The sequence below is a fragment of the Ylistrum balloti genome, unplaced genomic scaffold (assembly GCF_031769215.1).
Source record: "Ylistrum balloti isolate Yb309-2 unplaced genomic scaffold, AGI_CSIRO_Ybal_v1 Utg369936, whole genome shotgun sequence".
Taxonomy (NCBI): domain Eukaryota; kingdom Metazoa; phylum Mollusca; class Bivalvia; order Pectinida; family Pectinidae; genus Ylistrum; species Ylistrum balloti.
In genome coordinates this window covers 130,957-158,572 of record NW_026782046.1, presented here as the reverse complement: position 1 = coordinate 158,572, position 27,616 = coordinate 130,957, and the positions used below count along the sequence as shown (strand labels likewise).

General features: G+C 36.0%; 1 protein-coding gene across 1 annotated transcript in view; it reads left to right on the top strand.

Annotated features, from left to right (window-relative positions):
* The first annotated feature begins 3,216 nt into the window (after nucleotides 1-3,216).
* The window catches only part of LOC132547141 (serine/threonine-protein kinase PLK1-like), a 41,067-nt gene continuing 16,667 nt past the window's right edge, over nucleotides 3,217-27,616 (top strand). The window contains exons 1-3 of the mRNA XM_060210895.1: nucleotides 3,217-3,297; nucleotides 5,150-5,784; nucleotides 23,675-23,782. Coding sequence (XP_060066878.1) covers nucleotides 5,560-5,784; nucleotides 23,675-23,782 — 333 coding nt within the window. The 5' untranslated portion in view covers nucleotides 3,217-3,297; nucleotides 5,150-5,559. The remainder of the gene's footprint in view (nucleotides 3,298-5,149; nucleotides 5,785-23,674; nucleotides 23,783-27,616) is intronic.

Genomic DNA, 27,616 nt, shown 5'->3' with positions numbered 1-27,616 from the left:
CGGTCCGATTTGGCACCTTACTACAATAAGGAAACGAAGTATTACTTGATCTTGCGGAGATCTTTGAATGACAGGTGAGAAATATACCTGATGGCATCTGTGACTTTCCCAACACCACTATACGTAATACAAAAATATTCCCTGTGGCTTTGTTATTATAGGTAATTAAGTATTTAATTAACCGCTTGTATGCGCGCCGTGTAAATTTTCAGGTGAAAATCGTTTTATTTTATGTAAATTGTACATTTTATGTGTAAATGAGTTGAGACGTTAATAACAATATATTAAAGAATATTATCTAGATAGTACATCCATTAGTGTTCAATGCAGGTGCGAGTTTCGCACAATCTGAAAAAAGTTTACACACATTAGTTAGGATTTGAATTCATTTAATTAAAAACAAACACCTTTAAGTTAGGATAAAGTGATTTGATCAGATAATGTAATCATGCAAATGACTTTATAGATAATCAAATGGGACATGATTTCCTTTCATCAGAATAATGTTTGAGGTGCTAAATGGTATAACAGTGCATCTCTCTCTCTCTCTCTCTCTCTCTCTCTCTCTCTCTCTCTCTCTCTCTCTCTCTCTCTCTCTCTCTCTCTCTTTTAAAGTAAGTTCTATTAAATAGATTAATAAGATGAACATTATTAAATTAATGAATTAAATACATTGTCAAACATTTACATTTACGAGCACAGGTGCTATCCCGTATTTGTTGAAAATGTTCAGTGATTCATTCAATTCACTATCTTCAATGTTAAAAACGCCATCATATATATTATAAGAGACAACCAGGAAGATTTTTCCATTTCGTAGTCAGATTTGTAAACATCTATTTGCGTTTTGTAATAAATTTGGTGGTTAGCAAATTTTGTGTATATACATGTCCTACTCCTCGTGTTTTCCTTTCGTACTAGTTTTTACCTTCATAAATACTTATCACCTGTTTTTTTGGAGTACAACACCTGCATGTCCTAATTAACCTGCTTGATTACGTCTTGGCACTTACCATAGTGTTGGTTAGAAAGAATTCAATTATATCGGATTGTGTTTTTCTTTGCTTATAAAAAACGGATAATCTTTGTGCTACATGTTTTTGGCCCAAAATAAAAAGTGGTCCAGCCGGCATGTCTAACCTTTGATAACCCGAAGAGCAGAACGTGCCAGAGTGACCTCAAGGTCGAAGTTTTGCTAGCTATGTCTTATCTGTATATGTTTATCTAAGCCAACTTATGTTGATAAAAGTTAGAAACTAAAAATAACCTTTTTTATACATTGGTATTTCCTGTCTGAGTGATATGAAGGAATACTACAGCAAAATCTACATTTTTTTATTATTCGATAAAAAAATAATCAAATTTGATAGTGTCAGACATATTGAGTTTCTTTTTTATTTTCGGTTTACATGTAATTATTACAAGAGTGTTGTTTATATCGTGATAACGACCATCGAACAAGGCTAAGAAAAGTCTATACGTGTTTAATGTGATTTCCTTACCACCATGGCCTCTAAGAAATATATATGTAGTATGTCCATACCATATGAATTCATATAAACAACTTCACCAAGTAACTGATCAAAATATTTCGTTTCCGTGTTGATACAGACAGAATCTCTATTTATATAATTATTGTTGAGAAACGAAATGTTGACAGTGTAAAAAGGAGTTTGAAGATAGAGCTGGGGAATCATTGAAGAAAGGTGTAAACAATAGATATTAGAAAAGGACCCACAAGAAGTTTTAATTGTGTTTTTGTATAAAGACAGAAAAATTCTTCTTATTCTGTAACCATTTGTTTTGTGGAATATTTGCGTTATCAAGATGCCTTGGCTTTCAAAAAATGTTATTATTTGTGGTGTTGTAAAGGAGTTTAGCTCATAAAGGGTTCTGGCGTTATAGAGTGTCTTGCTGTTGTAAAGGGGTTTTGGCACTCTAAATGTTTTATGGTGTTACATTGAGGGAGACGAAACATACATGGTTAAAAGAAAACTAAAAAGCGATAATGATGTCATATGCCATTTTTGGAAAAAATACGACTTTGATAATAACTTTTTTTTTCATGAAGGAACATCTGACACGGGTATATTTTGTCTGCGACCTAAGGGTGTATTTCTGACAAGATAACAATGTGTAATTTTTCATGATCTTAGTGACTCGTGGCAGATGATATGATAATTAAGCCATATATTATGATTACGGATTAAATCGACAGAGTGGTCATCTTATTTTAAAAAGAGTGCCAGAACTCTTACCTATACACCAGAAACGACGAATAAAACAATTATAATAAAATCATTAAGTCTATAGAATAACACACAATTCACAGCTATTTCTGGACACATTTCACATAAAAAATCGAGTGTTAACACAGGCTTATATATAATTATAATAACAAAATCTTGCATTAGTCTGATTGCAAAAAAAAAAAAAAAACGAAAGTCCCCAGTCAATGACAAAAATAGAAGCTTACTAAATGTACATGACTTTACGTCAGTGGTTGTAAGGTATTTTCCTGTCAATCAATCGCAAAAATGTTACATATGTATCTTAAAAGATACATTTTGTTAATTGATGTTACTGAACGAATATCTTTGAAACCAATCTCTATCTATCATGAAATTATATGAAATTCATAAAGTAGTCTGTGTATTTATGTCATTGTAAAAAATACATATTCAAATGATGATTAAATTTCGGTTTCCCGAATATTACCTTATATGGAATAAGTTTTTGCAATATAATCACAATTCGTCAAACTTCGTATCGCCTGCACATGTATCAAATATATTGCGGGTTGCAAACATTTATGGGATTTTCATGGTATTTTTAATAGTGTATACTGCTTGTATTGCTATTTTCCACCAAGCTGGTAAGTAGATTATATACTGATAACTGCATTATACCTTGCTACAACAGCTAATTTATGTATAATGCTATACCTGTACAGACGAGACATAGTTCGAAGTGGGCGGAGCTTTCAACACCTAGATTCCAGTCTATTTTTAACTAAGCTCCGCCCATGAAGTAGCATGACATCACACACACTTGGGGCTGGCTACGATCAGCTGACACGGTTTGACAAAAGTTCTTTAACAAATCGCTCGGCTCTAGTTCTGCCTTACAAAGAAATGAAAAACCCTGCACTTGGAGTGTGAAACGTAGTGTCAGAGAAGGCTAGACCGGGCCGTGGGAAGGACGTGTGTGTGTTTGTGTGTACAGTAATAAGGAATATATATGTCCAACGTTTGTTGGTAATGTGACATAGCTCTCAGGTGTTCACCATTACAGCAGGTGAGTTATCTATACATGTAGTTATTGGTTGTCAATGGTTGGCTTTGACAGGTAAATCCAGGTGTGCCTGTCTTAGACGGTATAGGTAATGTAGTGCAGTGTTATAGACGGTCAGTATTCACTTAATGGGACTTACATTGTGGGTTTTTTTTGTAAACTGTGTGTAAACCATTCTTGACAAGTTGTCCAGGACGTAACCCGTGTGTTGGTGAAGATATTAGTTATAAGATAATATACAATGGTTTGCTATATACATGTACCTTTATATATACAAATAATCAATACACACCTGTGTACAAACGTGACCAGCATGTACATGTAGAATTACAGGTACAACTTTGAACCGTGTACACATATCTAAGTATGTTATAAACGAACATAGGAAAATTACGTATATTACACTGAATCTGGCGTACAAAGGTGTTTTCTTACGGTGCACGCCTACTTTTTATAGTGTCCGTATCGCCATGGCCAGGTTCGACAGCGTCAAGGGGTCGAGTATCATAACAATACATTAACATTCCTCTTTATCAAAAAATTACCATTTCATGATTGTAGAATATTAAGCGAACATATCTAAATCTGTATGTATATCATGTACTCCACGAAAAACATATCGACAAGTTAACACGTATCGTATGACCATTAAGGACTGCTCGGATTATCTGTCATAATTAATACGTCTGCATACTGATTGCTGATGGATGTATGTCTAATCTAAAATAAATAGTTGTTAATTATATTTTAATTAGTTCTCTGTATTAATGTTTTAAGTAATTTGATTATATGTTCGTAAACATTATATGATTTTCAATAGTATAACATTCCCCTCTACCCAACATTAACTTGTTCTATCACGTCTTTCCGCAGAGATATGTCGACTACGTCAATTTTATTGTCTTAAATGCTGCTGTTAATTAATACAGATACAGTTCACATATGTAAATTATTAATAGATACTTAAAAAGAAATTTCGATGGAATCCAAAGAAGCAAGAGTGATTTAAAGCCATGTCCAGGCCCAGTGAATGTACACACCGTGACCAGAAGCCCGCTGTAATGGGAAGTGATGATAGATGTACATGTTAGATCTAAATGCCTCTATCAGTTTATCAGTTATAACCTATATATCTTCAGGGCATCCCCTCACCACACACCTCTTGGCCACTGATCCCCTCCCGCCAGGTTTTATCATGACCATCACCCGAGAGATCATGTACCCTTTTCCCTCCCGAGAAGCCCCCTCCTGTTAAGATGGATGTGTATCGACATAATATGTGACCGAGGGTTAGTAGGGAGTGATATTACTTTCTTCTCCCGAGAGATTTTAATCACTGACGTATTTATATTTTATCAGTAAGTTTTTGTTTACAGATAATTTTTAGAGTGTTTGACGGTTCTCTTCTCCCACGACTCGCGAGATCGATGCTCTTTTGATATTCTTGACTTAAAGCTGTACGCTCTACTTACCTCTGTACTAGATCTCTCGCAATTGATAACAGTATATAATGTAAAGACAACTCACTTGCCTTCTCCCCCCCCCCCTTCCTCTTTCCCTACACGATCGATGTCGTGAACATCGCTTTAAAACTTATGAAATATCCGAAAGGTGTTATGATATGTATAAATCCCTTATTTTTCCCTTCCTTATTCATTCAATTATCTTTTCATTCATTTTTCTCCTCGTTGATTTCTGAATCGTAAAAAAGGTGCTAACAACATTGTGTACCCCCCCCCCCCCCGACTCCTCCTCACCTTCGCCTCCTTTTACCCCTACTACCAACCCCTAATAGTCATCTCTATACGTTTGATAAGAACGACAACGGATTTACAATACATTCTATATGTTGCAGGTTGCGTACAGATGCTGGAAAGGTCTCGCGTGCATAATTGATACGGACGACCGAACGACCTGCTATTAGCTACCACTGCTACGGGCAAAGTACATGCACAGAGGACCCCTATCACATCGGGGGATCAGAGAAGTGTATTGCCACGATTGACTCTAAGCTAAAGCCAATGAACAGATGTAGGTTTCAAGAGAGGAGATAAAATTCTCACCGCCGTCCATACATAGATCTAGCTTTGGTAGACATAGTTTGATTGTTTTAAGATATAAACCGTCTTTAGTACATGATAAAAAATATTCTCTTTTCGACAGATTTTTTAATGTGTGTATATGTGGATCTATACTGGGGTGAGCATTCCTGAATTCTTTTCTAGTTCAGAAGTGAGTGTTTATTCATGTTAATATAAGACAGCGATGTCGGTGGATGTTTTACAACCGAAATTTTCAACAGGACCAAACTTCAGCTATCCTCATTTTCCACATGTGAAGGAAAACAGAGGGACGCAAGTCGAGATGAGACAACATAGAACTACAGAAGATACAAACAGCAAAATAAACGTGAATCACTTCGATCCAAATTGTATAATATATGATTCCACGTCCGACACAACATACCTACGTGGACGATTATTGGGAAAGGTGAGTGTGAACTACCAATTTTTCAATATTTTAACTTTTCACTCTTTTCGACTAACACACTTTCGGCTAATTAGTCGAACATTCTCAGGATTTTTATGAGTCAAATCCTTCACAGAGTTGATCCATTAAAACGGAGAAGCATTTAATCCAAGTCTGTCTGGGTCCTTTTACAACGGAGATGTTCAGAAACTGGCCAACTTGATGTGTAAAACTTACATTATTACAAATTATATATCTGCTTAAGGTTACGATAAAAACACTTCGTGTATGACAAAATGCGTCAGAAGAAATACAAAATTTAGCTATAGAGCTTTCAATTTGTCGTTATTTTAAGAAACATAAATTTCGAAATTTTCAAATTAAGCTGAAAGAGCTTTGGACACTTGTGACTTTATTTTAAAACCCAATTTCCTCGCCCTGTTTTACTGTTTGTTAACTGTCAAATAACCCTCTCGGAACAATGTGCATTGTGGGGTGCATCACAGTGTCACTACTTTCCCGGACGGAGACAACACGTTGTCATGAATAACTCTCCAAAATCTCGTGTATTTAACGGGTTTTAGGTCATTGTCGCCCACCCGTACTCGATCTCGCGAGAGCCTATAACATTAGTCCTGAACTCAAGAGTTGTCATACAATAATATATACGCTGCAGAAGTGGCAATTGTTAAAAAAAAGTTTTAAAAGTGAATTAATTCGTATTTCTTTGTGACATGTTTTGCTCAAATATCATATTCTTGTCACATAACAAATATCGACTAAAAGTCCAAATATGTTTGTGATTGATCTAAAGAGAATAGCTGATGCTTTCACAGCTTACAGACAATGTAGTCATTCAGAAACAGCAGTTTTGCTGAGTTATGCAATCACCAGAGAAAATATGGTGTAAACCTATAGGTATATTCTTTGCAATGGGAATATTCTTTGAAATGGTTGTCAGTCACAAACATCGATTTCAAAATCTGGTCGACGCCTTTATTTACTTAGAAATTAGTTTATTTAGAATTAAAATCAGATAGCATTTTCGTTTATAATGATGTTTGCGTTTCGAGACATGAAAAATGTTTTTTTTTAACTCGCTTTAAATCAATGAGTCATGATAAGAGTTAATTTCAACGCGTGGTTTCATTTACTTAATGAACGAGTCAGAAAGACAAGCTGAACACTCCTATAATCTACACTGGGAAAGTACCGGATAAAGTAAACGGTATAGACAAGATCCTAACTCTTTAAGTAGGCAAAGGATTCATGCATCCTGGATTCAACATGTGCAACCACCGAAGCGTGAAATTGTTGCTGTGAACCCCAAAGATTTGGAAATCTTGATTCATAACCCCATAGAGATAGATGGACATTGCGGTTATTTTTGGCAATATACTTAACTCGTTTGTGGTTATTTATGGTACCGGTTGGCTTTGAAGCATGACATGTCATGTATAATAATGATACAAAATATAAAGACAACTTTGCCCCTTTTACTGGACTAAGCGGAATAGTGGTTTGGGATAGATTTGTCAAAACGCCGGCCGGAAATAGGCGTCAACATGGCGTCCTCCATGGGAATTTTCAAATCCTCGATGAAATGACTTCAAAGAACTCCAAAGATTCTCATAAATTACATGTTACCCGTGGATATTATGTAAATATTCGTTTGAGATGTATATACACGTTATACAATAGTTTGTCATTGGTTTTGCCTTATAATGTGACTTGAAATGGTAGCAAAGTACATTGTAGATGTTATAGAAAATTACTTGAAGTTACGTGCTATATATTCTCTCTTGGCATCTTTTAAACTTTTCCAAATAATTCATTTTTCGAATGAGTATCAAAGCATTTTTTGGTGTTGCAAATCCTCAAAACGGAATTTAAAATGGGGTGGTTTTCATGGCGACATTTTCGACATTAACAAATTAAACACTCGGAAAGCGCCAGACTGATTTAGCTTCTTTGTATGAAATTTTCTGTTCCGCCACGCCCAGCCTCGTGTTTTTCTCTCTGGGTATACAAGTAAAACGAGATTTTGATTAAAAAAATACAACCATTCTATGACATACATATGCCGATGTAAGTTCTCGTGGCTCATTTTTTGTTTCCAGCTTAAATTAGTAGGGATTACTTGTGCATTTCTGACTCAGCATCTCGATCGGTATGGGGTGATGACGTTGGCAGAGCACCACTTGACGGATTTGAATGAATGGCTCTTTCATTATTAATGAGTATTAAACTATATCCCGTTACACTACATTGAAAGCAATTTACCAAACATATAGATTTATAGGTCAAACAGAGAGTTTCGCAGAGTCGGCATGTTTTGGATAATATATACCTCTGTATATATGTTTGATTCAAGAGTCGTAATCAAGTTTCTTGAAATTCTGTAGACATGTAAATGAAAGCATTGGAGCCAACTCAAATACCTCATACTAATCGGCAACACTTCTCAACTATCCTCAAAACATGCAATTAGACTTATTGTTTTTTTACCAATATCCAGTTCTGACAAGATTTCGAATGTAGCTTTGATAAATGCAGACATTTTCAAGATTTATGGCGAGATTATTGGCAAAGGTGGATAATATTTCTCTAAATATTTACGTAGAAAGGTCAAGAAAGAAAAGATTCTGAATCAGGGCAACCCGGAAAGATGTTTTAAACATTTGTAGATATGAGTAGTAAGTAGGACACGGAGTGCCGATATCACATTTCTTACAATTCAAAAATGGTTTAATCGAATGCCTAGCTGGCAATGCCATACGAAGTCTTTATCTCCTGGCGGTTGACTCCCAGAACTACTGTTATCAGAGTGTAGAGGAAGTGGGCCGCTGTGCCTGGCTAAAGTACTTAGATGCGGTGATAGCCAACCAGATAAACACTCAGAGGGGAAGATAGCCGTGCAGATAAACACTCTCTGGGGAAACAGATCATGGTGATTCACAAAAAAAAAATCATTATTTTAACACTGTAAGTTAAGGACTATTTTATGTATTTCAAGATGTTAAGAAATGGTGTTTTTAACCTAGTTGTGATATTTCGCCTTTGATAGGGTATTCCTAGATCTAATTTTGAAAGCGCAAAAAAGAAATACAGTTGCATAATATCCTTGCATGGGACCTATTACAATATTATTATAAAATACCCCAAAATATGATAGCTATCTTTACACAGTATTTCTATATTTAGCGCTGAGTAATATCTGAAGGAAGTTTGTGATCTATAATTAGTGCTGAGAAATATCGGCGGGATTTTCCTGACAAGTTGAAACTTAGTGATGTTTCCTTCTTTGTCCATCTTTCTCGTCTAGCACGCGGGTCTATATTTATGGCTGAGTAAGCCCTGTTATGACAACCATCGTTACATGTGTACGGAGAGCCTCCGGCCTACAATGACGAAATGCCCGGTGTCATTTTCTTAGGCGAGAAATTTATGGACGCGGCCCGTCACACTCGATCATCACATGCTTCCTTCCTGTGTCTTATTTCGCCTTCTGTTTATTAGACACCCTCCATTACTGCCATGTTAATCACAGGAAGTGACGTATCTGATTAGGTAGCGGATGAATGTTGGGAAAGCTATACCTAGCTTTGTGTAGATCAGTATCTTTAAATGCAGCTTATTTTTCGATATGGTATGTCATTAACAGGTAACACATTTCGATGTAAATATTTATGGAACCAAATAGCTGTTTGATAAAGTTTGTTTGCTTCTACCTTTTTTTATAAACGACATAAATGATACCCAAATTGCGAAATCTAAACTTCCTTTTAATGCTAAGACTAAAGTACAAGGATGTTCTAATTCTACATTCTGTTTTAACTGTAGTCTTAAAATTCTTATATGTGTTGCAAACATATCGTCAGTTAACTGGCTCGCAGACAATGCGCATGTCTGTTTTTTCTCTTAATTTATAATTTTATATCCAAGAGCACAGCTAGACATTGAAAAAAAAAAACAAATACGATATGTCAGGAAAGCTATCGATAAGGATTTAATCTTTTCTATCCATATGAAGTATATAATGTTAAGTTTCTTTCACGTTGATAACCATCTCGTTTGCCATAAACGCCAGTCTAAAATTAACAAAGTTGTTTGAATAATAGAACAGAACGACTTAATAGCAGTGGCTGTATAAGGGAGTCTTATTTGTCAATGTGATTTCGAAACATGGTAATGAAACCACCCGAATGTTCGATTAAAATGGACTCGTCGATGATGTTTGAACACGCATACACGGTATAAAGGCATACATTTAAAAGAACATTTTTGTGGTAGAATTTAATGAGCATGATATTTAGATTTACTAAACGAGATTTGCTAAACGGGCGTACCTGATGTGTTTTCCTTTTCACATTTTCGTTGAGAGTGTGTACACATGATGATATAAATACTGAAAGTTCTTTGGTTTACTTTACATACAAATAATCAATTCCACTTTCACTTGTTGTAACACCCTTTTCCTAGCCAAAGCGTTTTACCCATACAGATAAAGAGCCAATGCGTCCCTTATTTCCTTTCGCCATGAGCGTCCTAGTAGTCGTTGTGACGTAATATTGGTCACTGTTCGGATGGCTGGCACCTCCTTGAGTGGTCGGTGACCGGATGGTTGATTACCGGACAGTGTCCAGCTGCCTGGTGGCTGTAATACCTGAGATAGTCCATTGTGTCGGCATGTTTTTATTTCAATAGGTAAATTGACTTGTCCACTTTTCGGGCTAAATATTGCCCGCTAATGGATCCGTCGATGTAACGGTCATCTTTAGTCCAAGTGGTGTGAAGATTGTCCGGAGGGCTGGACAGTTGTTTATGTATATACTTATAAGTTTCATTACTCTTGTTGGACATTTTCGCTGAGGTAGACATCCAAACTCAATTTAGTTGACGGGGTTTTAGATTGATTGGATAGTCGTTTTGTGATTTATGGAAGTATTTTAATTGTCTGGTTCATCTTCCAGACATCTATCTTAAACAGAACAATGAAAAAATGACATTTACAATATGTACGTAATGCTTTGGTATGTAAAACCAATTTTGCAGAACGAGATTGATGAAATTCGATAGGAAATTGTATTGGACTCGTCTAGACATCACAAAGCAATGCTTTATCACAACACAATCCTCCGTTTGAATTGTGTAAGATTTGATAAAGAAAGAATATATGTTTATTTAAATTATATAACGACAATACCACGTAAAAACATATTGATCTACAATCTATGGTAATTGTTGTCCGGAAAACCAAAGATACCGTGATAGCATAATGACTTTTGACTAAAGACCAAAAAACAGAAATTCTTTTTTTTTAAATCTAGAGAGCAAATGAACGAGGACTTTCTGCTTCGTAGAGCTTTAGGGTCCAGCTGTTGCGTGCGGTAAAATACTTGCGATATTCCAATTTTAACTGTTTAACTGTATGTAACAGCCGACAATTTTCAACATAATGTCGAAAGCCTATGTACTGTCATGCATTGGTTTTAAATGTAATATCGATTTTTACCTTATCTGCTGAACTAGACATAATATCTTTATTTGATAACACTATATGCCGATCAAAAACAGGAGATCCGTATATTATCCGACAGATGTTTGTGTTTTCGACCGTCTTCATGCGTGAAAAAATGCACCGACACCTTAATAGTCTTTCTTTTTATAAGTAGAAACTATAAAAATTATCCATCTTGGCTTTAAGAATATTTTGTAGAGAAAATATTATACCGTCTCATAAATAGACAAGATAGAGTGAACGTAACGACCTCAAAATTTAATTGATAATATTCATGAAGGAAATATGTCTTCAAGTGTATATATAAACTCGTTTATAACTTTTAAGAAGATTAGAATAGTTAATATAAACGAAATATCGTCAGATTTCTTTCTGTGATAAGTTAATACACTTGTTATTGGGTACATCTTTGCCTTAGTTACAAACGTGAAACACTTCAAAGGACCAGACTCGATAAACGTATCGTCCCTATTCATTGTAAACCCACTTAGAAAGCTCGACAATCTTAATTCCTTATAATTAACATCCACGGCCGATAAGCCCCGAGTAATCAGGATCTTAATGTTGACTGGTTTTCTGCTACCATGTTCAAATAAAGTAGAATTAATCCCATTTGACGGGTGTTTGTAGTATTGTTAGTGTTTTTTGGTAACTACTTGACCGCTCTAACGCTTATCGATATCCTAAATTGGGTCCCATTAAAGTCAATGTACCTGTTGAAACTTTTTCCAAATTGAAATTATCAAAGGCATTTTGACTACACTCCATTGCTAAAAACCTTTCACGCCAAATCTCGTTTGCCGTATGTTTACTTTCGTTGAAAGCTTCTTCTCGCTTCCAGTAATTTACCGGTACAGGAAACGCTCTAGGCAGAAAAAAAACCGGATGCCATTTATTTTTGAAATATCGAATAAACGTCACTTTGTTGTCTCGGCCAGCGTATTAATATACAATTCAGGTAAAATATGTTGTATATGCTAAAGAGTTAAATCATTGATAACATATGTAGCTGATGGTGTGAAGGCATACATATTCAATGCATATTATTTATATTTTATTCTAGTTTTGCAAATGCTATGCAGACTTCAATATGTAAGATTGTAAAAGTCAGCGAGAATAAGATCATGTCATTGACCAATATTCTCACATACTGCGATCTTAAATAAAGAACAAATCACTCAGGGAAAATAATTCTTGTAATGAAACTTCCACGCAAGAAAAAAAAATAACAAAGAAAAACGTCTCTTAACCCACTTCATTATTCTCTTAGATTCAATGTAGCGGCACAAATAGATATTCTACGGAGAGTTGAGGAAATGAGTCATTATAACTAGTGATCGAGAGAAATTTTAACCCTAGTTTTGTTGTAGCGATCGGTGAGAACTTATTTGTATTGTGTAAAAATCTTCTGTAGGTCATTGTGAATATGGGACTGTGACGCCGTCTAGATGACTCTCCAGTTCTAGAGATCAGAGAGGTTATTACCCTACATCGACCTCGGGGTTATAGTAAACAATGAAATATGCTGGAGTATCTAATTTAGTCATATATTTTGGTGGTTTTTATTTATGAATACCTCCATTGATACATATTAAATGCTCGTGATTTTGTGGTTTATCATCACGAAGTCTGCTTCCGGTGTCAGCCTATCTACTTCCGGTTCCTATGATTTAATTGTGTAAGCAAACAAAGCTTTTATGTCAGTTTGAATTATGGTAGTTATATCATACTCGTTTGTGAACATTCATTTTTAAACAAATACGATTATTATATGACATATTCATATGAACAGTATTCGATTGTTTGGGCTATCGACTGTACACGAGAGTGTGGTCACCCTGACTTGTTGCCATATACGTCATAAACAGATGACCATTTGGCTTCACAATGGTATATATTGTGTCAATATTTGTTATTTGAATAAGGGATTGTTTAGAGAGAATTATCTGATAGGATATATGTACAGCCGAGCACATATGTCAATAACATAAATTATATATATACATTTATTCTAACGATCTTATCCATGTCAAATTTCATGGCGATAGGTAAAACTTCAGATATCGATATGACGTCTATTGTCGGTGTTTGCTCTGTAAAACAAACACATACAGGCACTGATCTGACTTCAACTGTCTGGTCTAGATATGGTATATTATACTCGATTAACAATTATTTTAAAATCTTGTCAGGCGAGAATCTGATCGATTTGAGACGGACAAGCATTAATTTGTGTCCTGCTCATTGATCCGTTCGGGACACCACTCGGTGATTTGAACCATTCGGGGCGCATCTAGATATGCCCTGGAGAGAAGCTTTGTGCCTAAAATAAGACTATTTGAACCATGAGTAATTGTTTGATTATCCCAATACACAATGTGTGAGGATTTTTGTGGAGGTGTCTCGTCATTTTTTTGTCGACGTTGGTGTTCTTCAACTCGTCATGGCTTCGTGATCCAGACCAAAGAATACCTGTTTGTAGAACACCAGTAATCCATCTCTAAATATCATTATTTCGATATAAAATGTAAACAGTTTTTATTAAAGTAGCTATATCTATATCTTTATAGTTAAAAATTGCTAGTGGAGTTATTACTTCAAGCACGCAAGCAATACTAGTACACGCGAGTTGAAGATGTACCACAGAAATAGACTTCAGGTCTGACATTTACTTTCAAAATAAGATAAGAACATAAATTGATTGATTTTTTTCTCCAGCAGTATTCCTGTACTTGTCGACACGCATTTTTTTTTTCAATTTATCTTCCATGTGATATCGACAGATCTAAATTCGTTTTAAAGTACATTAGAAGCCCCGCGACATATCGTACAATTAAATGATCCTATCCCATCATCCAATGATACTAGTCATAAACATAATTGCCATATGTTTATAAACGTTTTTCTCGACTGCTTTAGATATTAAGATTTCTATTTCGTTTTATGCGTGGGTATTTAGTTATCTCAGCTGACCTGGATACGTAAATGTCTTTTCATATCGCATGAATGAAAGACATATTTACATACGAGAAGAGGTCGTGGGAACATTCTAAGTATGTGTGACGTTTCGAGGAAGGTGCTGTGCTCAACCATCTCTTACGATCTGGTTGAGTGACCATGGTTGGGAGTGTTACAACTTTTCTATTTACTTGTCAAATAACCTGTAAGTAGACATACAAACAGGTCTGTCATTTCACACCTTTTGGACATTTGTACGGGCTCGCAAGCTCTTACTTCGTCAGTTGTTTATATGTGTCGGTAACACGTTAAGATGGAGGATGACTTTTCACGGGCATTTAATTTGGTTGATAACTGAAAACAAATATGGCATTTATATTATAAAGAGAAATGTATAACAAAGAGTGTTCGCAGAGAGTTAAACAGGATTAAAATAATCATATTGAGTACATTCCTTCCTCGATTACACCAATCATAGTACATGATAGTAATTGATAAAAAAGTGTTTCTCTGTCATTGACGTCCCTGTATTGCAGCCTGTTGCACACATATCTTTAGAATATAGGTCATGTTACCAAAGCACAACTTCTGTTGATTGAATTCCGGAGGCTAGTTTACCCCCCCCCCCTTCCCTCCCTTTATGGATTTATATCTTTATTTCGACCAATATCAATTCGCCTCCTTGCCACTGATGAGCCCCTGAAGGAGGGATGATATATTTGTGATATGCAGCTTACTTAATTATTTGGCTTTACTGTGCCTAATTATGAATTTGTATTTCATGCATTTGTAAAATCCTTCTAAGAAACACATCATTTTATTATCAAAATGCCTTTGTTTTTCATTAGCTGTGTTTTCCTACTCGACAGGATATCAGGTTTTATATATCAATATCAGAGACCCCCGGATGTCTCAGCCTTTCTAAAAACTTAATAAGTAACCAACTGTCCCCGAGCTTCGAGAAAGCTGTGTAACATAATGTGAATTCAAGTAAGATTCCTCCTTAAAGCACGCAAAGTGATGCTTTTAACATTGGTTTTAATGAATGCATCTTGTACAACCTCCGGCAGAAGATCGCTGATAGTAAAACAACAGCACGTTATTGTAAAACATCATTTTAACGTAAACTTACCTGAGATCAGATTTCGACCGGAGATACCTTCTGTCAACGTTCTCGTCATTTTCACATCTATAGTTATTTGGGACCCGTTTATTTGTTTTGTTTGTTTGTTTTTTGTTCTTGTTTTTCTGAATGATTACAGAATATTTCTTGTATTTAATGTAAACCAATGTAAAAGTACAGTCTCGTATTCAAATCTATGGTTCCTTTCAAATCCATGACAATGGACAAATGCCAGCAAACAAATGGATGTGTTGAATTCGCATAGTGAATTTGAAAGGCCAGACAGTAGTTAAGAAAATGATACCGTGGAAAAGCACTGCTGTTTAGATAATCGAATCCTGCTTATTTACAATCATACTACAGACATGTAGCTTTCTAGTTCACTGCACGTCTATGGTAAGCTTGAAGTCTTTTTAAGGTTTAAAGCCCACGGCATTCTTTTCTTTCTGAAATTTTTCTGAAAGTAAGAAGCCGGAAATGCAAGATTAAAAGCAGACGACACTATTGTTGCCTTGGAAAATGATGTGTAAAAAGACATCATAATGCTGTAGGACTACTTGCCGAGCTAACACATACAATTAACATTTCAATTCGTTCTCACGCGAATCCCTGTCCGCAATCCGGGTTACGGAAGAAACTTGTTGACATTTAAAGCTGCTGAGGATCATGGCCAGTGTAGATTTCTCAATTAGAGCCGCTTTAGATGTTGTTTTTAATGTCCATTTACCCGCATTATACATGTACCAGGAGATTAATTCCTTAATCAGGTCTACAGATAACGTGTCTGTACTGTTATCCATCAGGGCAGGAAATTGTCAAGAGTTTTATTTAACTATTCTTTGATATGTTTGTTTTCTTCGGTGTTTATTTAGATTACAGTCACTATTGAAGTGAATTAATACAGACTAAGAACTGGAAAAACTGCCAAAATTAGTCGATGTATATGTATTGTTGAAATATCTTGAAATACCGAATCCGTGACTCTGTATCGTGTAGTTAAACCGCTTATGACAGCGTACTAAGTACTGTTATTTAGTTTCGTACTATTCTGTTTAATGGAATGTTACATTTGATTGAATTTTCACACACAGTCTATTTCTAAAGCAAATTCTCTTGTGTCAGAAGAGTATTCATATAATCTGCTCTCACTAAGCGGATGAATTTGGAACGGGGCTCGTCATGTACATAAACATGGACGACGGAAACAAGTGCTCGCCCTTATAATCCGATTCCCCAGGACCTGCTTGTAGAGATAGGAATTAAATTACGAACAACAAACTGTTCTATGTATTGTGTTTAAACAAATATGTGAACTGTTAGGTAAATATTTAAGTGTCATGTCAACCCTTTTCTAGAATTTGTTTTAAGGAATATCGTACTTAACCGGAAGTAATACTCTCGAGTTAAGCTTTGTGGGACACTCATATTAACAAATTATTTGAATGATTCCATCTAAACAGGTATTAGATACAAGGCACAGAGGAACATGTGCAAAAACTGCCTTATATGGAATACTCTGATGTAAGATTTTCTAGACATTGTATTAATTCTTTCACCAGATATGTTTAAACTATATCATATAAGGTTCTCATTATTTCGCCAAAAGACTACTGCAAACCCACAAATATTTCCATAAGGAGATACCGATACAGTATGAACTTTGAATTTTCAAAATTAGGTTGATTCACAAATTCCATTGAGGTTAAGTGGGTTTTTTTCTTTCGTGGGAATCGAATAAACGTCATTTATGTTTAACTGTTTATTTTATATTGTCACGTCGTCAGGTATTCAATTGTGTGGTTTATGACGTAATTACCGCAGAGCTTAGACATTGTCATTTGATTAATCATCTCACCCCTTATCCAGAAATCCTTTATTTCTTCAGGTGATCAACCATGCGAGGATCTTTGTTAATTTGTTAGTGCTAGTGTATAGTCATGGTTTCATTAGATTCGACAGACGAATTCCGCTGTAGTGAAGCAATTTAACGTTCAATGACACAATATATCCTATTTTTTGTATCAGGTTAAGTGGGAAATGTGTCCTCACTGGTCAGACGCCTGCTGTACATGTTTTAAATGTCAGAAGGAATCTAATTAAAGGGCAAGGAGACGAAACAGAAGCTAGATACTTCCGACTGAACCTGTCTCGTCACTTTAAGTAACACGTCATAATCTTTGATATGAAACTGGTCCAAATATGCTTCCATCCAAACACCAAGAGGATCTGGATCCTTTGCCGACACCTATGCGGCCCTAATCAAAGTGGAATCCGTAAGCGGCCTTATCTAATGCTCGGTAATCAACCCAGGTAGTATGGTGACGAGATAGCATACCTCCGGTATCTAGTCTTCTAATCATGTTAATTCCCTGCGTACCACCTCATGCACGGCCAGCGAAGAATGGACGTTCGGAGGAGCATACACCTGCGATATCATGATATATCATTGATTTTCATGGCTTGAATTCTCAATCAAGAATTAAATATCGTAGATCTGAAAATCGTTGACCTGGACAGAAACCTTTGTAAATAGGAGGTCCACGAAGTTCATTCACTTCGATTGACTGGGATCATCTGCGGTGGTCGTAACAATATGTTTGGACAAGTTCGGGGAGAATTATAACAAAAACTGCAAACGTTGCAAAACTAATTGTCGTTCTGTGCCTTCGTGAAATTGTAGATTGTAGATGGGTGGAGGGGGGAATGAAACATTGTTTTTATTTTTTATTTTAGTTTTCAAAATATATTGCCATTTGAAGTGTCGAGACTCGCGTTTTCAGGTAGACGTAGTTTTAACAATTAAATAAAACTTCCTTGGTGAACGGTAATTGAAGAATTCATATTACATCAGAATTTTTCTGCGCGCTTTACAGTATTGATGGTATAATTAACAATTTGAATTTCAAATGATTTATGTTTGAATAAGGTTAAAGCTTTCAGGTTGAACTTGGTACCCCGCCTAGCTTAAAAGTGAGAACACAAGGGCGTTTCTCAATTAATGTTAGGCATTGAGAGCTATTTCAAGACCACATTCTCCGGTGTCACGTCACCAGGAAACAATGAGAGACCTACAGTTAAGCATATTACGAAACCAGCTTCCATATCACGATATGGAATAGATACCATGTGGTGTCGTAAACCCACTTCTTTTCATATTCGTTTCTTACACGTGTGCTCGAAAAAGCGAAACGTGGCGCCATGCTCCCAACGACACACGAGATGCATTTTTTAATCAAATAGTTATTGAACGGGAATATAAGTCGCGATTATTTAATGTGGTTTGGCGTTATCGACAGGTTGTTTGATCCTCCACTGGCGTCACCTGCCTACCAAATGACTGTTGTGTCAATATGTATGCAATAGAGCTGAGCTGGGCAACACCACGCGATGTCTCATTGTCATTGAAATGGATTTTTTTAAAACTTTAAGAACTTCTTTTAATATAAGGCTTCGGAGCTTATGTCTGAGACCAGATACAATACGCCAATGTCGTTTCTGTAAGTGTTTTTTGCCATAAACAAATATTTGTCATATTTTTCGAACACATTTTATGGTTAATCTTGGTTATTGACTGGAAAAAGGTATTTCTAGTTCTGTTGACGTCTGATACTTCGCTATAAAAGTCTCCTGATGATGTCTAGACGTCAGTTGGCCCAGCCCTCCTTACAGGCAGTCATGATCGCGAGACTGACACACATGAGATGGATTGTCCGCCATCTTGTGACAGCCCCGGGCAGAATTTCGTCAGAGCTAATTTTAAAAATGCATAGATTTAGATTCCTGAAATGTCAAACCAGTACTTGACAATGTGAATATTTGAAATATCTCTTTTACCTGGTTGGTATTTTAATGATACCTTTGATGTCTTATCGCACACCATACAAGGTCACATGAACATCAATATATACATACATGCGTTACATATAAGTAAATTTGCATGGTTAAGAGTCCGCCTGAAGCGTGTGTCGTCTGCTTGCTATCACGACACACGTCTGGTATATTAATGTCTTTATCATTATAACAGGAAGCCCCGGTGGTCAAAAGGTGGTCAGTTCGGAAATGCTTGACCAAAATAGATACTAAATATATAGAGAGGAAAGCTGCTGGAATGTGTATTGGTTTGTATGGCCAAATGTCAATAAACGCATTTATTCGCGTCATTGATAAATGTATTGATGGAATACTTATCTATGATTACCTCTCATCGAAAAGAACGATTCACCTGGACATCGAATATTGTATTAACAAGTATTGACAAAACGACATATCCAATGATTCCAGCTCATTTAAATTTATTTATTACATTATTCTGTTGTTTTTTTTTTTTTCATTCAATTATTGCTTTCATTTCCATTCGTTTAAAGAATATTTGATTCTATTTGGCAAGCAAAACCTGTGTTATAAAACACCTGAAACGGAAATAAAATTGCACACATCCTTTTCAAAGGACGTCTATTTCGCCCTAATGTTTCCTGTGATGTTCATAGCTTGAGGAAGTTAGGCCGGGGCCTGCAAGACCCTACATCTATCAATTGCACCCAAGAGTCCACGTGACTTTGAGTTTCAGGATAAATGGATGTGCACGTCTGACATGAAGAAATAGAAGTACGACCTCTGCATGCTGAAACGGGGCTGGCCACGTGATTCAAACGATGAGAAATATAACTTGAAAGCATGTAATGTTTATGTTCTATATATCATTATCACCGTCATCTTGAAATAGAGCAGTACCGTGTAATATTATACTTCTCGATGATATGTATCTCAAAAATATGGCAGAGCTGTTCTTCTATACGATGTAACTGAGCAATATACCCACCCATATGTCTCAAAGATCTTTGTGAAATGAGCCGAGTTGAAGCGATTAAAAGAAAAAGATTTGTGATGTTCTTTTTATATATAAATGTGTGAGAAGTATCTACAATTTAAAACAAACATAAAAAAGGAAATATGAGCGTTAATTGCAGCTACTGGCTAAGGCAAGTCAATATGAATGGGAAAAACGTAACTTTATTGTCAAACTTTAAAGAATGACGCTTTAATCCAATGAAGTGCTCTCCCAACCGTCATTTTGTATAAAATATAATTCATGTGAAAAACGTCTGCTGAACCCATCTGCTTTCTCAGCAGGTTGTTATTGGGCTGAAGTATTTACATAGTCCCGGTCCTCCAGTCTCGGATTCCGGTGTCTGGGAGGAGAGGGGAAGTTTTATAAATAAATATCTATATAACACTTTACACGTCCAGTGCTGAAACGAGCTCACCCACGAATGATACATGTACATGTAAACAAAGTATTATTTACAACTGGTGCAAAACGTAAAACCGAAATAAGACATTTATTATTTCTATTATATCCACATGGTCTCTATATTGGAGAGTGCTATCAGGCCAACAAAGTGTTCGGATGGAAATATCCAATTTCAAGATAGTGTGTTTTATTTGAAGATATGACGAAATGTGTTTGTTGTTGCTGGTGCTGTTAATGTGACACTTTTTACTCGCCTTACATCAAGCAGAACTACCCAAGGTCCCGCTGGGACTGTATATGGGGGTAAATTGGTTCCACATGGGCGTGTGAACATTTTTTAGATTGATTCAGATTTTGTTGTAACTCTGAAGCACATGTTATAATAGTAAGTTTTTGTAACAATATCCGTACAGTTGTTTCGCCGCCTGTTGTCTCGTGGTATGTGTTTGTCTCGTGATGAAACCCCCTCTAAAGTAATGCCTTCCGAACTCACTTCGCCAACCCCTTGTGTATGACCTTCATTTAGGAGCGTGAGAAAGTAATCCTTGTATGAATTATCATAAAAGCCCATTCGTCATTTGAAAAAAGCAGATTTTGTATTTCATTTACTGTACAAACAGTGTTGAGCTGGCGCACAAAAATGCCAGACAATTTAAGTAAATTATGATATGATCTATACGTTGTTAGTATGAACTGTTTACGACTGTCCCCATTGTAAGATTGACAATGTAGAGAAAATTATGTAGACCTCTGAATCCCGAGTTGAGATTTCTTTTACATTAGTACCACTTGGAACTTACTTAGTAATTGAAGTGTACATTCAAAGGAATACAGGTGCTATTCTGTTCACGCGACTACCTGGGACTTTGTAAAGAGTTAGTACCGACTAGCCCATTTTTATTTACAGCAAACACGTCTGCTCGAATGGATTATATTACGAGAATGCACAATCAGATATTTGAACATTGCGAGAATTTCGGTTCCTGTCAAACGCGGTGTTAACCCAAGCGCTTCGTAATTAAAGCAAAAAAATAATAAGATGCATTTTTCCGTGTGGCAACATATGTTTGGTTTGAGTAGTTAAAATGCTATTTCCTTCAATTCAGTAATCTGCGTTACACTGCATTGTTTTGATGACACTCTGTCAATGGATCATAAAAAATGACACTTATTGTACGTTTTTTATAGAACTTTGTGCACTGTGGTCATGAATGAGTACCGATTTCCTTCTACATGACGAATCTAATCTTTTTTTTTACCTTGTATCACATCTGCTTTGCAAGATATCTCTCGTTTGATGCTTGATTAAACCTTTCATTGTTTTCAAGACCTGTTACCAGTGCGATGTAGTGAAATATTTTGTGGGTACGGTACAAATGAATATGAGGCCTAAGGCTGACCCCGCACATCGAACATCAAAATATCTATTGTCTCTGCTTAAATTCCATAACCATGATTGCTGATTTCAGCATTTCGGTTAAGTCTGGTCCTGACTTGGTTCTGAATGTTAGTTTCATATCTGTTTGTGTGGCCTTCGACCGAACTGACCCCAAAGTATACCTTTAATAGATGATTTGCACGCGACACAAAGATGGCCGCCGAGTTGATCTAAAACCATTGGTAGCATGCATTGTTACGAGGGTCATTAATATTGTAAATTGGCATGTACTACATTCCTATTGCTACTTGAGCCTGATCAGGTGGTGGCACAAATGGTCTATATACTTATATATGCATACTTATATCCCTTGTCTGAAACCAGTCAGGGCTACAATTAATTAGAAATCGGTTCATCGATTGATGAACGATTGCTCGGTTCATGTTTCAGGATCTTTGGAATCGTACTGGACACGATACTGTTGACGTGACGACAAAGGAATGTGGATTCGTTCAGGCTCGATACCCAAACCTCAAATTTCTCACAGTTTCTCAGTTTCTGAAATTTAAAAGTCAAGACAAATTGAATTAAAGCCCAAACACATTAAAGGAGTAATTTTCATGTTCCTATCACTGAAGGCAATCAATGAAGGCCGATACAGCTTTTGTTAATCTCGGAACTACTCTTTGAAATCTCTTCACTTGGGAATTGAATATTGTGGTATTGAATTCGTGTCTGGCATTGGTTTATTTTAATGGTTTGAAGTAAATAGAAAATCTACTACAGAGTTCTCATCAATATTAGTTCATTTCCAGTAATCAACATATTTACTCTTATTATAATGAATTATGATTGAATTGTATAAAGTGAAAACTGAAAAACGTAGTGTAGAAATTTTAATAAGTGTGAATCTTCATACATATTGTTTTTTCTTTACATCTAGAGCATTCAAATTCTGAAGTTTTGTCGGTAAAAATATTGACGGAAAGATTACACGCAGTGACCCACATGTTGTGTTTGCACTGTGTTTGTGTCCTATGCCACTGGTTGATTGGTTGTGTGCAGTGTGTTGAAATGAACCAGTCTTACCTTTGTTTTTCATTTATAATACAATCTACCTGGTTATTTTCGTTTTGTTATACCACTGTCCAAAGCCATTACAGATACAATAGGATTATATCATAATTAAATCCTTATCGATCAAAACCATCGGTAAACGACATAAAACCGCCCGACAGAGACATAAACGAGGAGAGGCGATAGCTTCAGCATGTTAAATGACACGCATGCGTAATGCAATGTTTACACAAGATCAGAGTCTGAAAATATGAGTTTTATCTTATCTGTCTAAGTTTAAACACGAAATATATTTATATGTTTGTTTATTCCATACGATTACTAAAAATAGAAACAAACGAATCTAATTTTGATCGTTTTATTCACTGCTTTTAGTACAGTCCCAACAATCCCTCCTCGTCTCTATCAAATACATGGATCTATGCCAAACTTAATGCAGTACTTTGAAGATGAAACGCCGAAGAAGAATTGAATGAAGCATATAAGTTGAATAAGTTGAATAAAGATTCTCTCGACCGAGAAATATGTTGATGCTATCAATATTTGTTAATTTTTTAATTTGTTAATTAATATTGATTTTTTCATATTTGTTTATATTTTCAGGGTGGATTCGCACGGTGCTACGAATTGCTGGATTTAAACACAAATAAAATTTATGCAGGGAAAATTGTTTCTAAGACCAGAATAGCAAAGCCACATCAGAAACAGAAGGTAATTATCACTTAGTGTATTAACAATAGTGTATTGACAATTACCGCCATTCTCAATCGCGACGAAAAGAAGTCTGACAGACATGTTAATTGTGATTAATTGATCTAAATTCGACTTGTGATTATAACGAAATAAAGACAACCCATAAAAAATAAGACTACCTTGTCTTTGACCTTGCAGTGACGACTGATATTTAATGAAATACATGTACATATTTACACAGAATAAATAAATTACCACATTTTTATCAGGTAAATGATTAATTGAAGGTAATATCTTGTCAATATGAAGTATCTTCAAATGAACGTCGCCTAAATCTGGCTTTAATTTGATACGCAGAAAGATTTTACCCAGGTGCACAGTATATTGACCTAGCCCCAGACAGACTTAATTCTCCCCACTTGTTCCCTAGATAACCCCAGGATTAAAAAACACCCATGTGTAATGTTAATGTAAATTGGTCGTGTTCCTCACAATCTTGCGGCACTATTTTGATGCTTAAACATTGTAGAACATTACGTCGGGCATTGGTTACCGGCCGTGCTCGGTTGTTATGTCACATTATAGCTCCCGACGCAGGTAAAATATGGAAAACTGGTAACTAAAACTCTAAAGATCGAGACTTTTTTGTGGATGTGGTTCATGAATATGGAAATCTACATTGAAACTTATCATGACAAGTCATTGACTTCTACAAAATGCAATGTTGTCTAAACTTAAATCGATCTTTAGTAATATATTTTTCAAAATCAATTGAATGCACACCTCGATCTCACTGTTTATCTCTTAAACTGATAACATAGAATATATTTACAAGAAGACTTAATAGCTCAGTAGCTATTTCAAATTCAAATGTAAAATTGGATCTATTTTTTCTAATCTTAGAATGCTAGACGTATGAAAAAAGACATTTTGCTAAAATCTTGTTAAGCTAACAAATTGACCCACTGGTTCTTTGAACATAAAAAAGAGAATAGCGCATTTCCGGCCTTTTCAAATCAGTCATTTACTATCACCACCTTTTGAAATATTGAAACACTCGAGAGGAAATGTTTGAGATATAGGCCAAAGTAATCAGGGTGGACTAGGTCGCCTTTCAGCTGAGCTTTGGGTATGACTCACTTTAGGAAGTGTCGAGTTAGACGCGGTGTGTAATCGTATATAATACCGTTCATAGATTAAAATCGATGGCACGTAAACTGGTTTCTGTATCGGGAAAAAAACGCACCAGTTTCACCGTTATTTCAAAAGAAGGTTATTTTTTATATAATGTCTGTACGTTATAATGTTCGATATGATCTAGACAATGTTCGATCTGTCAGAGTGTTGAAAAGATGAACAAAAGAGGCACGTAGCTAAAGATCGCATATCTGCTGATAAACCAGTTCATCCCTATGCCCCCCTCTGAACCCATATATATGTTGGCATTTATACAACAACACGAGTCAAAAATGTCGACTATACATTTCTGTTCCTTACACTTCGACCATTATACAACACACGGTATTAAATTATGGGTCGATCACTCTGTTATTTATGTTATTTTAGTAGTTTCATCTGTATACTTTTACCTAGATCAAATAAAACACCGCTGGTACGATGCCCATAAGTCAATTTCACGTGTAACACCACATGTAATTTGGTCCAATTTGTGATCAGTCAACCATGGCCGTCCAGACAGCCAAACATATCATAAGGGTGTCTTGGGCTCATTCGTCCGTGCTAGACCGGAAATGATAAAATCTTCGCTGGTGATCGAGAATATGCTTCGTGAAAAGAAAGTATCGGGCATTCATGAAATTGCCATCATGCTTTAAATACAAATAATACAGATCACCTGTTGAAGCGAGGAAATGAATTCATGGCGTTTTACTCAGATATCACAAGACCAGCGACATCTAAAGGAAGATGGTTATACAATAGCTACCGATCAGAAGAAAATAGCCAACGGCTCTGGTCATTACGACTTTGACCAGGCTTCGTAATGAATTTTGTGAAACTTCACCTGGGCGATATTAACATATGATATGAGTCATCGATACGTATTTTTAATCTTTCGCGCATACTGTCTCCACGAAAGAGTTTCCTATCGATGGCGAGATGTGTCCAATGTCTTCCACAGACTAATTGGATTGTTTTCACGTCAGGCGCATGTCATGCTAAATTGAACATTTAAATAACTGTGGGAAAACGGGGAAATCTTCTCATTAAACGTATACATAAACTGTTCGAATGATAATCTGTTGAGATTTAAAGATAGTTTTGTTACGTTAGATTTTCTGTTCGGTGCTTTAACTATATAACGATCAATGTTTGTAGCGATGACACACGTCAAATGATTGGTTACACTCTGTTTAATCAGAGATAACAGGTGAAACTACTGCATTCGTGTAGATTTACTTGACAGAGTGATAATATCAAAACATGATCACTCTCGGCCATATCGAACAATCTTAACACCCTACCCTATAATTGAGAGAGAGAGAGAGAGAGAGAGAGAGAGAGAGAGAGAGAGAGAGAGAGAGAGAGAGAGAGAGAGAGAGAGAGAGAGAGGGCGAGAGAGAGAGAGGGCGAGAGAGAGAGAGGGCGAGAGAGAGAGAGAGAGAGAGAGGGCGAGAGAGAGAGAGGGCGAGAGAGAGAGAGGGCGAGAGAGAGATAGAGAGGGAGGGGGGAGGGAGGAAAAAACAGTCCAAAAGCCCTGAACAAAACATTCAGATTTTGTGCGACTCATCACTTTCTAAAGGTCCAAGTAAATGACACTTTGATTTCAACACAAAACGCCTTTAACCGCCTGTCACAAGACACCCAGAAGAAAGATAGGGCGGTTTTAAGAATTGTTCCGACGTGTAGATCCCAATGCCTTCACCTATTGTCGTCAAGATTTTATGAGCTCCGGATAATCAGTGTAATTCATCGTTTCCTTCTGTTATATTTCAATTTGTCCCTCTGAGCAAGAAGTCTATTGTTGTAGTCTATGTCCAGTATTGAGAGTTCAATGCCTTTATGACCAAGCCCCTGTACCAAGGACGAGCTAGCCAATAAAACAGTTTCAACTACAAAGGTATAATAATTGTCTGGAGCATTTTAATGCCGACGTGACATCGGTTTATAGTTAGCCTATGGGAGTTTAAGGTATCGCTACTATTTTATTCGACTGTAATTTAACAAGGAAGATAAATCACTATTTATGAAATGTAATTTATCTGAAGTGGTCTCTGTGATTCATAGACTCATATATATGATTTTTTTCGGTAACAAAATACGCCATACTGAAAAATGGATAATAGGGTAGGTTGTAATACAGTTATATACGACTGTATTACGAGTAAATGAGGGTAGTTTTATGGAATAATCTCTTAGATTTAATACGGCTGGTACCTGCCGAACACTCCTAATGTTATAACGAGACCTATGAAATTACATACAAAAAGAAGTCAACCTTTGTGTGCTGATTTAGACTCTGTAAAGGTTTCATAATGATATTTCTAAAGAACAGAAATTGCTAAAATGTGATTAACGAATTAGTGTAGACTAACACAAAGCGGATTGACACTAGTTCTTTAGTTCCTAATGTGTGTATGTACCTGTTTCAGTAGGTTGGACGTTATAATGTGTGAAAGTCTTGTATTCTATAAAACTTTAGTGAATTTGATAACGCAGATATTGAAATAATGAAAAGTGTTTTATCTTTTTAAACCTATCCGTTGTGATCCATAACAGATTCAAATGAAGTGAGATGTTGTCTGTATAAATAATTAAGACATGCCAAAGACGTATCAACAGTACCAGACAACAATCAAAACTCGGAGAGTTAAATGCACCAATCAAAACGTG